The 14585-nt window shown below is 42.8% G+C and overlaps 1 protein-coding gene across 1 annotated transcript; it reads right to left on the reverse strand.

The window, feature by feature from the left end:
• Window positions 1-708: 708 nt before the first annotated feature.
• Window positions 709-1935, reverse strand: LOC143925280 (olfactory receptor 5B12-like). Its single transcript, XM_077449867.1, has one exon. It carries the CDS (start codon window positions 1639-1641, stop codon window positions 709-711), a length of 933 nt encoding a protein of 310 aa, XP_077305993.1. The 5' UTR covers window positions 1642-1935.
• Window positions 1936-14585: the final 12650 nt, after the last annotated feature.

Below are 14585 nucleotides of genomic sequence, written 5' to 3' on the forward strand. Positions count from 1 at the left end.
AATCTCCGACCGTGTGTACAAGGGCTTAGAGAGAATTTCTGCTCTTCTAGGAGAGATTTTAACTCATATCCTGTTGTGTATTTAAGAAAAAAATATATAGGAAAATCTTTACAAACAAGACATATATACAACTTCATATTAAGTTAAATATATCCCTACTCTATTCAAATAAAAAAATGTCTGATGCACATAAAAATAAAAATAAAAGCTGCTCAAAGGATTGTGTATATAGGTCATAGGAAGGTACTTCTGTATGTTTCTCTGTCTCTATGGCCACGTACACACTGGCGGATTGTCTGGCCAACTAAGTTCGTCAGACAATCTGACAGACAGTCCGTCCTACTTTCGAATGAACGGACTTGACCACACACGATGAACAGACAGTCCACCGAAAGCTTGCGCGATGACGTGTACGGCACGTACGACGGGACTAGAAATTCGATGTCCAATACACTGCAATGCAACCTTCGGCCGTGTAAATCCTTTCTGAGCATGCACCATACTTAGTCCGTCGAACTAGCCTACTCACGAGCGGATTGTCCGCTGAAACCAAGTTTGGACGGACAATATTACGGAAATTCCGAAAGACTTAGTCCGCCAGACTGTCCGCTGAAAAAGTCCGCTGAAGCCCACACACGAGTAGATTGTCCGCTGAAACACGTTTCAGCGGACTAAGTTGGACGGACAATCCTCTCGTGTGTACGCGGCCTAATTTGGTGGAAAGATCTTCCTGAAAACACTTTTAAATGCTGTTCGAATATCCTGGTTCCTCAGACTGTAAACGAGAGGATTGAGGAGAGGAAGGATCACTGTGTAAAAGACGGCCACCACTTTGTCCCCAGGAAAATGATGACCAGCACTTTGCCAAACATAATTGGACATTCCAGAGCCATAATACAAAAACATCACTGCCAGGTGAGAGGTACAAGTAGAAAAAACTTTACTTCTATTGCCTTTAGCTTGCATTTTAAAAACTGTTTTGAATATATAGACATAGGACAGGGTGGTCAGTGTTAGAGACCCAACTGCAAGTAATCCAGCCAAGAGGAAGAGGAGTAGAACGTTGATGTAGATGTCACTGCAGGAGATCTGAAACAATTGTGGAAGGTCACAGAAGAAGCTTTCTATAATATCCGATCCACAAAATGTTAATTTGAAGCCATGAAGTGTGTGAACTAAAGAATGGGTAAAACTGAGACACCACACAATGGACATCAACTGTACACACACTTTCCAACTCATGATCTGGGTGTAATGTAATGGCTGACAAATGGCGGTATATCGATCATAGGACATGACAGACAACAGACAATCTTCACAACTGGCAAAGAATATAAAGAAGAAGACTTGAGTTATACAAGCCTTTATGGAAATTATTTTGGACTTGGTGTGAAGATCAAATAACATTCGTAGGATGGTGACTGAGGAAAAACAGAGGTCCAAACTGGCCAGGTTGCCAAGGAAGAAATACATAGGAACCTGGAGGTGAGAGTCGGTGACTATGAGGACAATGATCACCAAATTCCAAAGTAATGTCAGAAGATAAATAAGAAGGAAAAAGAGAAAAAGAGGGAGCTGCAGAGCTGGAAGGTCAGAGAGTCCGGCGAGGAACAATTCATTTAATATTGACTGATTTCTCATTGCAATATTTTTAATGACTCGTTTGAGAAGCGTGGCATATACTGTATATAATTTGATATCTCAACCTGAAACCCAAAATACGATATAGAAAAAAGAAACTTGTATAAAGCTTTCCCTAAATTTTATTTTTTGTACTATTTCATGTTTAAGAAAACAATAGAGAAAGCCTATAAATAAAATACAATTCACATTTATATGCGACCTAAAGCAAAACAGATTTTTTTTTTTAAATCTAAAAGAATGAATATAGAAATTCTATTATCTTAGGGGAAAGGAATTATTAGACATGTGCAAAAGGAAAAAAATTGTTTAGTTTCGTTTCGTTTTAATTCGTTAATTCATTAATTTCGTTTAGTTATATTTGTTAACTTCCTTAAATTTGTTTTCGGATTTTGTTTAGTTTTCTACCGAATTCGAAAAAATCGGCCACATTCGAAAATATTTCAACCAAATTCGAAAATATTTCTACCGGATTCTAAATGATTTCAACATGATTCGATATTATTTCAACCGCATTCGAAATGATTTCAACATGATTCGATATTATTTCAACCGCATTCGAAATTATTTCAACATGATTCGATATTATTTCAACCGCGTTCTAAATGATTTCAACATGATTCGATATTATTTCAACCGCGTTCTAAATGATTTCAACATGATTCGATATTATTTCAACCGCATTCGAAATGATTTCAACATGATTTGAAATTATTTCAACTGCATTCGAAATTATTTCAACACGATTCGATATTATTTCAACCGCATTCGAAATTATTTCAACACGATTCGAAATTATTTCAACCGCATTCTAAATGATTTCAACATGATTCGAAATGATTTCAACCGCATTCTAAATGATTTCAACACGATTCGAAATTATTTCAACCGCATTCTAAATGATTTCAACACGATTCGAAATTATTTCAACCGCATTCTAAATGATTTCAACATGATTCGATATTATTTCAATCGCATTCGAAATTATTTCAACATGATTCGACATTATTTCAACCGCTTTCGAAATTATTTCAACACGATTCGAAATTATTTCAACCGCATTCGAAAATATTTTGTGACCCGAATTTAGGGCCATGTATCTCGGGGTCACTTAGTGCTAGAAACTCCAAATTTGGATATGTTGTAGTGTTAGTACGATTGTGTTTGTATACCAAATATGGGGTTTCTAGCTATAAGTGACCCTGAGATATGTGGCCCCAAATTCGGGTAGCAAAATGTCATTCTCTGCTGCAGAAGAGTGCTTGACATTTTCTAACCCGAATTTGGGGCCATGTATCTCGGGATCACTTGGTGCTAGAAACTCCCAATTTGGATATGTTGTAGTGTTAGTACGATTGTGTTGGTATACCAAATGTGGGGTTTCTAGCTATAAGTGACCCTGAGATATGTGGCCCCAAAGTTGGGTCACAAAATGTCATTCTCTGCTGCAGAAAAGTACTTGACATATTGCCTATATCTATTGGACTATAAGGCCGCGTACACACGGGCGGACTGTTCGCCCAACTTTGTCCGCTGAACAGTGTTTCAGCGGACAGTGCGCTCGTGTGTGGGCTTCAGCGGACAGTTTCAGCGCACAGTCTGACGAACAAAGTTTTTCGGCCGAATTTCGATTCATTACGAAACAGATTGCACAAGCCTAGGAATTATACACCTTGGCGACCACCCTGGTTTTTTGCAGGCAGACCACCGGGACCCCTGGATCCGTGAGAGACCACATGAGACACGGGAAACAAGCTTGAGTGTGTTCATAAGATCTCTGACTTTAATGAGGAAGACAATTGCTTATATACCAGTAAAAATACATGTTTAAGGGTTATACAAAACTAACACTCAGGACTTTATTATCAAGAGTTAGGCTGCTGAATAGATAACAAGAAATAGCTGATGACTTGCTGACACAGGATGCTACTCCAAGATTCGGCTTAACCATATTCGGCTAGCTGCAAACTGCTAGTCAAGCTGACCGTGGCAAAACTCACACACACAAAAAGTTAATTTCTACTTTATGTAAAATGGAGGGGAATCTATGATGGAGTCAGTTGTTTATACATTCTCTTACATTAGGATGTTGATTGAAACATGACCTGATTTCTTGCTTCTGTTAGCGATGGTAAATGTTATAATTCTTCGCCAGAACTCTAATATATTGGCTGTAACATGGATTCATGGAGCGCCAATTGGCTGTGACTTCAGGATGCACTGGGAAGAGTGTTATCTCCATTGTCCATCATCCAAGAGACTGAGAAAAATCTATTATTCCTGCCGCAGCAGAAAAACAAACAAAAGAAAAAGCGTTATTATCACCTTACCTAAAAGAAACGACCATTTGAAATTGTAAGTATACACATATACAGTGCTTACAGAGATGTATGTGCTCATATAAAGTGCTTAGGTGCTCATAAATATATTACTAAAGTGCAACATATGACACATTCAAATATATCGTATATACTCAAGTATAGGTCGATCCGAATATAAGCCGAGGCCCCTAATTTACCACAAAAAACTGGGAAAACTTATTGACTCGAGTATAAGCCGGGGGTGGGAAATGCAGAAGCTACTGTAAGTGGCAAAGAGGGTCAACAATGCCCATCTGCAGCTGCATGTCTCACTGTGTCTATTGCATGCCTCCCTGTGTCCTGTGCAGATCTGCCTACCTCACTGTGTCCTGTGTATACCTCCCTGTGTCCTGTGCAGATCTGCCTACCTCACTGTGTCCTGTGTATACCTCCCTGTGTCCTGTGCAGATCTGCCTACCTCACTGTGTCCTGTGTATGCCTCCCTGTGTCCTGTGCAGATCTGCCTACCTCACTGTGTCCTGTGTATACCTCCCTGTGTCCTGTGCAGATCTGCCTACCTCCCTGTGTCCTGTGTATACCTCCCTGTGTCCTGTGCAGATCTGCCTACCTCCCTGTGTCCTGTGTATACCTCCCTGTGTCCTGTGCAGATCTGCCTACCTCACTGTGTCCTGTGTATACCTCCCTGTGTCCTGTGCAGATCTGCCTACCTCCCTGTGTCCTGTGTATGCCTCCCTGTGTCCTGTGCAGATCTGCCTACCTCACTGTGTCCTGTGTATACCTCCCTGTGTCCTGTGCAGATCTGCCTACCTCACTGTGTCCTGTGTATACCTCCCTGTGTCCTGTGCAGATCTGCCTACCTCACTGTGTCCTGTGTATGCCTCCCTGTGTCCTGTGCAGATCTGCCTACCTCACTGTGTCCTGTGTATGCCTCCCTGTGTCCTGTGTATGCCTCCCTGTGTCCTGTGCAGATCTGCCTACCTCCCTGTGTCCTGTGTATGTCTCACTGTGTCCTGTGTATGCCTCACTGTGTCCTGTGTATACCTCCCTGTGTCCTGTGTATGCCTCCCTGTGTCCTGTGCAGATCTGCCTACCTCACTGTGTCCTGTGTATGCCTCCCTGTGTCCTGTGCAGATCTGCCTACCTCACTGTGTCCTGTGTATACCTCCCTGTGTCCTGTGCAGATCTGCCTACCTCACTGTGTCCTGTGTATACCTCCCTGTGTCCTGTGCAGATCTGCCTACCTCCCTGTGTCCTGTGTATGTCTCACTGTGTCCTGTGTATGCCTCACTGTGTCCTGTGTATACCTCCCTGTGTCCTGTGTATGCCTCCCTGTGTCCTGTGCAGATCTGCCTACCTCACTGTGTCCTGTGTATGCCTCCCTGTGTCCTGTGCAGATCTGCCTACCTCACTGTGTCCTGTGTATACCTCCCTGTGTCCTGTGCAGATCTGCCTACCTCACTGTGTCCTGTGTATACCTCCCTGTGTCCTGTGCAGATCTGCCTACCTCACTGTGTCCTGTGTATACCTCCCTGTGTCCTGTGCAGATCTGCCTACCTCACTGTGTCCTGTGTATGCCTCCCTGTGTCCTGTGCAGATCTGCCTACCTCACTGTGTCCTGTGTATACCTCCCTGTGTCCATTGCAGCCTACCTGTGCTAATCTTCATCCTTTGTGTCCTGTGCATGCCTCTGTGTGCCCATCTGCAGCCACCGATCAGCGTGTCATAAAAACATACGGCGGCCATTCCAGTATTCAAAAGCCGCGCCTCCTCTTCGTCTGTGATAGGCAGAACACTCAATTTCCCAGCAGTCAGTTTTCAGCCTATCACGGACATCCCCTCATACTCGTCTGAGGTATGAGGATGAGGGGATGTCCGCTTTAGGCTGAAAACTGACTGCTGGGAAATTGAGTGTTCTGCCTATCAGACGAGCAGGAGGCGCAGCTTTTAAATACTGGAATGGCCGCCGTATGTTTTTATGACACGCTGATCAGGTAGGCAGACGGCGGTGACTCGAGTATAAGCCGAGGGAGGGCACTTTCAGCCTAAAAAAAAGGGCTGAAAATCTCGGCTTATACTCGAGTATATACGGTAAATGCAAAAAAAAAAACTGTCTCAGGGCCAGTTCTCACCACATGCAGTCCAGTGTGTTTTTTTTATTCTGCATTAAAAACACATGGAAAGTAGGTTATATGGTTTTCAGTGGCATATTCTACACCAGTGCTTGCAGTTCCAGTGCGTTCCAGTTCCATAAAAAAAAAAAAGTAGAACATGCTGCATTTTTCCTGAACTGGACTGTACTGGAAATGCTGTAAATCACATCAAAAACACACCGAAACACACATTTGCTTATTTAAGGTTAAGAAAAAGGAGGGGAGAAAAGCACTGGACTGCATTAAAAACGCACTGGAATGCATCAAAACGCACTGGAGTGCATCAAAAACGCATCAAAAAGCACATGCAGAAAAGCATCTTGAACGCTTCAGGACTGCGTTTCTATTGTGTGAACTAACCCTCAAATATTGTGCAAAGTGCTCCAATCAAAATAAAGTGCTTTAGTGCTCCAATAATAATTCCAGGTGCTATGTGCCACGCTCACCTCTTGTGACCCCACTCACCAGAAATGTTGGACCCTCAGCTTTGCAGTCTGTGGGTCATTAACGCTTGTGATCTATTGATTTGGTGAGATGGGATGGATTCCTCAGAAACTCTCCATATATAAACAGGGGTCTTGGGGATGGCCACAAAAAAAAAACGAATCCAACAGGCTCCCAAAAATAGAAAGAGAAGCTGATAGTGAAGTACTACAGGGTAACACAATAAGCGCCATACAGGCACCACTTACTAGACAATGGAAGGAACAGGCATCAGAAAAGAGAACAGCTCTTCTGGGTTCGCCGCTACTCAGCGCGTGCGTTCCACATAGGGTGGAAGTGGTTCAAAGTAGCCGGAAATGTGTCACCGCATTTTGCCCTTCCCCCCAGGGCGTCATCAAGGACAACTTTCAGCCGCCCAGAGCCCTTCTCGCGGCTTTCGGATGCTTTCGGCCGCTTTCGGTGGCTTTTGGCCGCTCTCGGACCTTCCGAGAAGGTCTGAGAGCGCCCGAAAGCCACCAAGAAGGTCCGAGAGCGGCCGAAAGCCGCCAAGAACTTCCGGGTGCCGTCGAGATACACGGGACATCTCGGCGGCGCCATTTTTAAAAACATAAGCGAACAATGCACTAAGACGGACCAACTGCATGTCAAGGCTGCAATGACGAGAGGCTGCAATGACGAGGCTGCAATGAGGACAGGCTTCATGACAAGGCTGCAATGACGAGAGGCTGCAATGACGAGGCTGCAATGATGGGCAGGCTTCATGACAAGGCTGCAATGAGGGCAGGCTGCATGACAAGGCTGCAATGAGGGCAGGCTGCATGACAAGGCTGCAATGAGGACAGGCTGCATGACAAGGCTGCAAATGAGGCTGACGAGGCTTCAGATGGACACTGATAAGGCTGCATTGATGGGCATTTAAATGTAAGTTTTTTTTCCTTAAATTTCCCTCCTAAAAGTTTTTTCCACAAAATTCACTCCTAAACTTGGGGTGCATGTTATACGCCGGCGCGTGTTATACGCCGATAAATAAGGTACTAAAATCTCAAATTTAACTTAAAATGTATGTAATCTATAGGTATACAATTGACTCCCCCTTATTCTTCTATATACTCCACTAATTACCCTCCCCTGATCCAAGATATCACCAGATCCCTCCAACAATGTGCTAAGTATCCTCTTTCTCTTTTGGGTGGGATTAACATTTTAAAAATGTCCATTTTACTTAGGTTACTTTATTTTTTCAAAACGTTGCCAGTCGCTATACCGATGCCTCAACTTAGGGTCATTCACAGAGGTTTCCTTAAATGTATCTGGAATGGAAACTCTCACAGTATAGCGAGTTTGGTGGGGTTTTTTTTTCATTGAGATCGAGGGGAGGAGAAGCTGGGAACATCTTATATTATTAAATACTATTATGCTTCACATTTACGAGCTGCCGTCTCTTGGTCCAATCTGCAGGGCAGGCCCCTAATCATTGGTCAGAGATTGAGAAAGGGGCTCTATATCTGGTTCACCCAAACTCCCTACTGTGGTCTCAGTCTTCGCACACGGATCCCGTACTAAAGCGTAAGTGTACTGCCCCAATGATCTTCACTCTAATAATCTGGAGAAAGTGTCTTCAGAGATTCTCTCTCTCCTCGCCATGCCCCCCCCCCCCCCCCTTACGAACATACTATTCAATCCATCTATACCAGATAGTTTATCCCTAGGTCGTATAATGCCATGGATTCAGGCTTCCCGTAGGCTACATACTTTTGATACACTTCGGGAGAAGTTTGACATCCCTACACATATGTTTTATTTTTATTTGCAAATCAGATATTACTTCCACTCTCTGTCTTGGTCTTTGGCCTTGGATAAACCTACCTCTTTTGAATATCTATGTACTCAAGGTCCACAACAATTACACTTGGTGTCCTCTACATACTAGGCTTGTGCAATTCGTTTCGTAACGAATCGAAATTCGGCCGAATTTTGCATCTTTCGGACATTCGGATGCATCCGAACGTCCGAATAAAAAAATAACAAATTACAACGAATACGAAAGAAATATAACGAATGAATTCGAATGAATTCGACATGATTCGAAATTATTTCAACTGCATTCGAAATGATTTCAACATGATTCGACATTATTTCAACCTCATTCGAAAATATTTTGTGACCCGACTTTAGGGCCATGTATCTCGGGGTCACTTGGTGCTAGACACTTCAAATTTGGATATGTTGTAGTGCTAGTATTATTCTGTTTGCATATCGGATTTTGTCCGACGGATTTTGTCCGAAACTGTTGCATACACACGGTAGGACAAAGTTGTCGAAAAATCCGATCGTTCAGAACGTGATGACGTTTATTTCGTTACGACGGGACTATGTTCAGGCTAGTAGCCAATAGCTTTGGTGTAGGAATTTGATCTGAGCATGCGTGGCACTTGGTCCGATCGGAATTCTCTACACATGATCGGAGTATGTCCGATCGGAGCATTTCGTCGGAAAATTTTACCAAAAAGTTGGAAAACTTGGTCCGCCGGATACTCCGAAACAGTCCAATGGAGACCACACATAGTCGGAATATCTGGCAAAACGGTCCGATCGGACACATTCCGTCGGAATCTCCGACTGTGTGTACAAGGGCTAAGCCCTTGTACACACAGTCGGTCATTCCGACAATCAAATCCGTCGGATTTTGTCCGAAACTGTTGCATACACACGGTAGGACAAAGTTGTCGGAAAATCTGATCGTTCAGAACGTGATGACGTAATTTCGTTATGGCGGGACTACGTTCAGGCTAGTAGCCAATAGCTTTGATGTAGGAATTTGATCTGAGCATGCGTGGCACTTTGTCCGATCGGAATTCTCTACACATGATCGGAGTGTGTCCGATCGGAGCATTTTGTCGGAAAATTTTACCAACAAGTTGGAAAACTTGGTCCATCGGAGTATCCGATGCAGACCACACACAGTCGGAATATCCGACAAAACGGTCCGATCGGACACATTCCGTGGGAATCTCCGACCGTGTGTACAAGGGCTTAGACATTTGTCATTGTAAAAGGTTTATCAATTGGACAATTTCCTTCACTTCCACTTCCAGTGAAAATGTTTATCAGGACAAAAAGAGAAGGTGAATCTATTAAACAGGGATACAGACAGCCATTGGCCTGGTAATGGACTGGGGGGGGGGGGACCCATGCCAATTTTTTCAATGAGTTTTATCTATATTGCCGGGATCCGATAATTCATTACAGCCGCAATCAGTTTTAAATTACTTTTTTTCCTTTATAAATTTAATTTAGCTGTGGTACTGTTCTAAACATGGTAAATATGCACCATTTTACAGACATACTATAGACACCCCCCAGGCACGATATTTAAAGGAACATTTCATTTTTATTGTTTCACTTTAAGCATTATAAAATCAAACAAGTTGGAGAACCTGGAGTACTCAGACGGAAACAGTCCGATGCAGACCACACACAGTCGGAATATCCGACAAAACGGTCCAATCGTACACATTCCGTCGGAATCTCCGACCGTGTGTACAAGGGCTTAGAGTTTCTTGACTTCACGCGCTCATTATGCAAGTGTATGTATGACCTCTATATGGTGGTTTGAATTGTTAGCATGTTGACTCCACTTTTGTATAACCTACAGATACCTTCAGTTGTACATTATTTTGGACATCTCATCTGTCTGACATACTTTTTGTTACATATGTTTTTCATGTGTACTGTGTGTTCTTTTCTTTTTGCAAAAACTAATAAAAATACAATAAATAAAAAAAAAAAATAATAATAAAAAAAAAATATATATATATATATATATATATATATATATATAATTTCAAAAATTTTTGTATTTAAGTATATCTAAAGCCAATGTTTTTTTCTTTTCATTTAGGATAGAGTTAGAAAGGGTGAAATCACCTCCAGTTTTTATGTTTTTTAAATCTGTGCCTCCTGGAGAAATTCCCTTTATCTTCCTATTCTTTAGACACAACAAGAGGTCAGAGGCAAGCTCTTCAAATCCCCTCCGATGCCCCGTACACACAATCCGAAATTCTGCCAGCAAAAGTCAGATGTGAGCTTTTAGTCAGAAATTCTGACCATGTGTACGCTCTATCAGACTTTTGCTGGCAGAATTACAGCCAGCAAAAGATTGAGAGCAGGTTCTCTATTTTTTCGGTCTGAAAAAGTTCCTATCCGAAAATGCGTTAGTCTGTATGCAATTTCCGATGTGCAAAAAATTATGCATGCTCGTAAACAGTTCGACGCATGCTCGGAAGCATTGAACTTCATTTTCTTGGCTCGCCGTAGTGTTGTACGTCAGCGTGTTCTTGACGGTCGAAAGTTCTGAGAACTTTTGTGTGACCGTGTGTATGCAAGCCAAGATTGAGCGGAATTCCGTCGGAAAAACCATCTAAGTTTTTTCTGACGGAATTTCTGATCATGTGCATGGGGCATTAGACGAATACCCCCATTGAAAGATATTTCCTCTCCTTCTGTTTTGATGTTAAACTAAAAATGTTGGATCTTCCATCCATTTGAGTCTCAGGAACAATGGTCACCAAGATAATGAGAGGAGGGGAGTCTCCCCAGTGAGAACTCAGACAGCAATAAAAAAAGAGGTAGTAGTAGATGAACTTACACAGGTTATCATGCTTGAGACCGATTGTCTTGTATTCAGAAGCTCACTACAAAGATGGGGATCCCATGGGGAGGACATTTGCCCGATCTGAGAAAAATCCAATTACATCATAAGTGAAAGAACACCAAATGAAAAAAGTATAAGTCAAAGACCTTTATTGTTTAACTGGTTACAACAATAAGGTCAAAAGGTAGCTAATGCACTTTGCAATCCCCCTTCATTGGGGCTGGGTGAAAAGGCAAAATGTTAAAGGATCCCCAAAGTTATCCTAGACAGACTGATCTGCAGGTAGATAAACAACAGCGCAGTGAAGAAGGTGCTTCTATGTGCAGTAATAAATTACTTTAACCACTTGAGACCCGCACTATAGCCAAATGACGGCTACAGCGCAGACCTCCTTCGCCGGGACTACGTCTATTGACGTCGACCCGTGCACGAGCGGCCTGCGCGCCCCCCTCAGGGGGCGCGGCGTGCTCTGTGATTGGCGAGTCTATGAGACTCGCCTGATCACCGATCCGAGTAAGGGGTCGATCCCGACCCCTTATCACAAGATCAGCTGTCAGCCAATGACAGCTGATCATGTGATACAACGGAACACGGTAATCGGCTATTATTCCTCCTCGTGCTGACAGTGCGAGGAGAAAAAAAAGAGCCGATCACCGGTGGCCATGATCGGGACATCAGTCCCGATCATGGCCAGCCTTGCCAGTGCCCACCTGCCCCCTGCCAGTGCCACCTCATTAAAAAATAAGTGCCCCCGTCAGTGCCACCCAGCACTGCCCATAGTTCCACCCAGCAGTGCCCACATTGCCACCCAGCAGTGCCCACAGTGCCACCCAGTAGTGCCACCCAGCAGTGCCCACAGTGCCCCCCAGCAGTGCCCACAATCTGCCTCAACAAAGGTGCTGCACCCCAGTGCCACATATCCGTGCCCATCAGTGTCATCTATCAGTGCCCATCAGTGTCCATCAGTGCCGCCCATCAGTGCCTAGCAGTGCCACCTATCAGAGCCACCTATCAGTGCCACCTATCAGTGCCCTTCAGTCCCATCTATCAGTGGTACCTATCAGTGCCCCTTAGTGCTACCCATCCGTGCCACCCATCCGTGCCACCCATCCGTGCCATCTTATCTGTGCCCATCTTTGCCCATCAGTGCCGCCTTATCTGTGCCTATCGGTGCCCACCAATGCAGCCTATCAGTGCCCACCAATGCAGCCTATCAGTGCCCACCAGTGCAGCCTATCAGTGCCCACCAGTGCAGCCTATCAGTGCCGCCTCATCAGCGCACTTCAATGAAGGAGAAAAATGACCTGTTTGCAAAATTTTATAACAAACTATTAAACATGATTTTTATTTTTTTATTTATTTTTTGCATCTTTTTTTGTTTGTTTAGCAAAAAATAAAACTCCCAGCTGTAAGTAAATACCACCAAAAGAAATCTCTATTTGTGGGAAAAAAATTATAAAAATTTTCATTTGGGTACAGTGTTGTATGACCGCGCAATTGTCATTCAAAGTGCATCAGCACTGAAAGCTGAAAATTGGTCTGGGCAGGAGGGGGGTTTAAGTGCCCAGTAAGCAAGTGGTTAATGACAAGGAAGGGTTAAAAACACTTACAAGATGGAAGTAAAAATCAGGCATATCAATGAATCCATAATGTCTAGCGGGATGCCTCTTGGGAGTAAAGACAGCTGTGGGTGGAAATTCCAGCCAATGAACCCCTCTTAAACTGGACCCTAGACAATCATTAGTGGTAAGTATTAGGATTATTTTTCCAATGTGCTGGCCAGTCGGCGAGGGCAATATGATGGGTTTTCATTGGATCCCAAAGAGTTGCTTATTGAGGAATATTATCCTTGATTAACTGAACAATTCAACTCCATAATAATGCTTCTATAAGTTGAGTACTAAAAGGCCACCTGAGGTCTTGTGGAGATGTGCTATTCTTCTGATTTCTCTTAAAATTATTTATGATAAATGTATGATTAATTTTATAAAGGGAACATCCCTTTTAAAGGTATGTATTTTCCCTGTCCGGAATGAAGTAGGAGAATAAATCCTTCTCCTAAAGTATCAATCTTAGCAGTGTGTAATACTAGATGTAGACTATTGTGCAGTTTGTTGGATTTTATCCCAAATCAATTCACATAGTGAGGTATTGTTTCGGAGATCAATCCATGGTTATTTCCTAACTACTCCTGAACTGGCAGTATGTATTAGTCTATGTCCACAAAGATTAGGGATAATGGTCTGGCTATAACGTGACGCAGTCCTTTGAGGACTCTCGGGTGTAAGCCATCTGGTCCTGGTGATTTATTTGTATTAAGCTTATGTAGTCTTTTCTTGACTCTGGCCTCTGTTAGCCATGCCCTGTAATGTGTTACTAAGAAAACTGCCATGGTCGTTACACCCCTCCTTTTCCTGTGTAAAAACTGAGGAGAAAAAAGCATTTAATGCAGTAGCCTTCTCTGTGTCATCTGTACCCATCCTCCCATCATCGTCTTTTATGTGGGCAATGTGCTCTGTTCTTGCTTTTTGACTGGTAATATATTTAACTCTCATCTGCTATGTATCTCTCGTAGTCTTTTTTTAACTGCCCTGATTTTGTTCTTACACTTCTTATTGAATTCCTTGCAGTGTTGGAATGCTGACAATGACCCATCCACTTTATATTTTAGGACATTTTTTTCTCTTTAATAAGACTTTTTACATTATGGTTTAGCCACCCAGGTTTACTCTTCACTCTTCTATATTTATTCATGTCGAGATTGCTAATCCTGAAATAATGGTAATATAAACTTCAAGATGAGGTGAAACTTTTAACTGAGCCGGGACCTTTCCCCAGTTTCAATCTTCTGAAGATTTCTATTGTTTGTTCATCATCAATTTATCAAGGTCATCATAAGCTTGGCTTGTTAGTGTGGGAATAGGATCATTACTTAAGAAATGGTCAGATACCTTGGGTAGGAGGGGCTGTTAGGAGGGGGGTGAGTAAAATAATTGGTAATAGTCTTAGAAGGACCTATAGATTTCATCTGACTGGGATGTCCATTTTGCCCTTTAGAATAGAGCAAAGAAGAGAGATGAGAAACATCCATGTTATGATCTCACCTAGGAGCGATCAACCAGGAATAGCTCAGCTTGATAACTTCCATGTTTCTGGGGCTGCCAGGAAAATAGCTAATCTACAGCAGTCTGTGCTAAATGTATCAGGGGAATTCCAGAGGAGCTTACAAGACTTACAAGACACTGATGTCTCCTTAAAGAGAACCTGCCACTGTTATCCCATAGGAGGCTTTACATGTTTTTTTACCCGCACAAGTATGTGCAATTATTATTGTTCGGAAAGGTGAACTTATCCATTAAGAACCAATTTTTAGTC

Source organism: Lithobates pipiens, unplaced genomic scaffold (genome assembly GCF_037356315.1).
Source record: "Lithobates pipiens isolate NorthernLeopardFrog02 unplaced genomic scaffold, aLitPip1_a1.2 Scaffold_22, whole genome shotgun sequence".
In the NCBI taxonomy this organism is placed as follows: domain Eukaryota; kingdom Metazoa; phylum Chordata; class Amphibia; order Anura; family Ranidae; genus Lithobates; species Lithobates pipiens.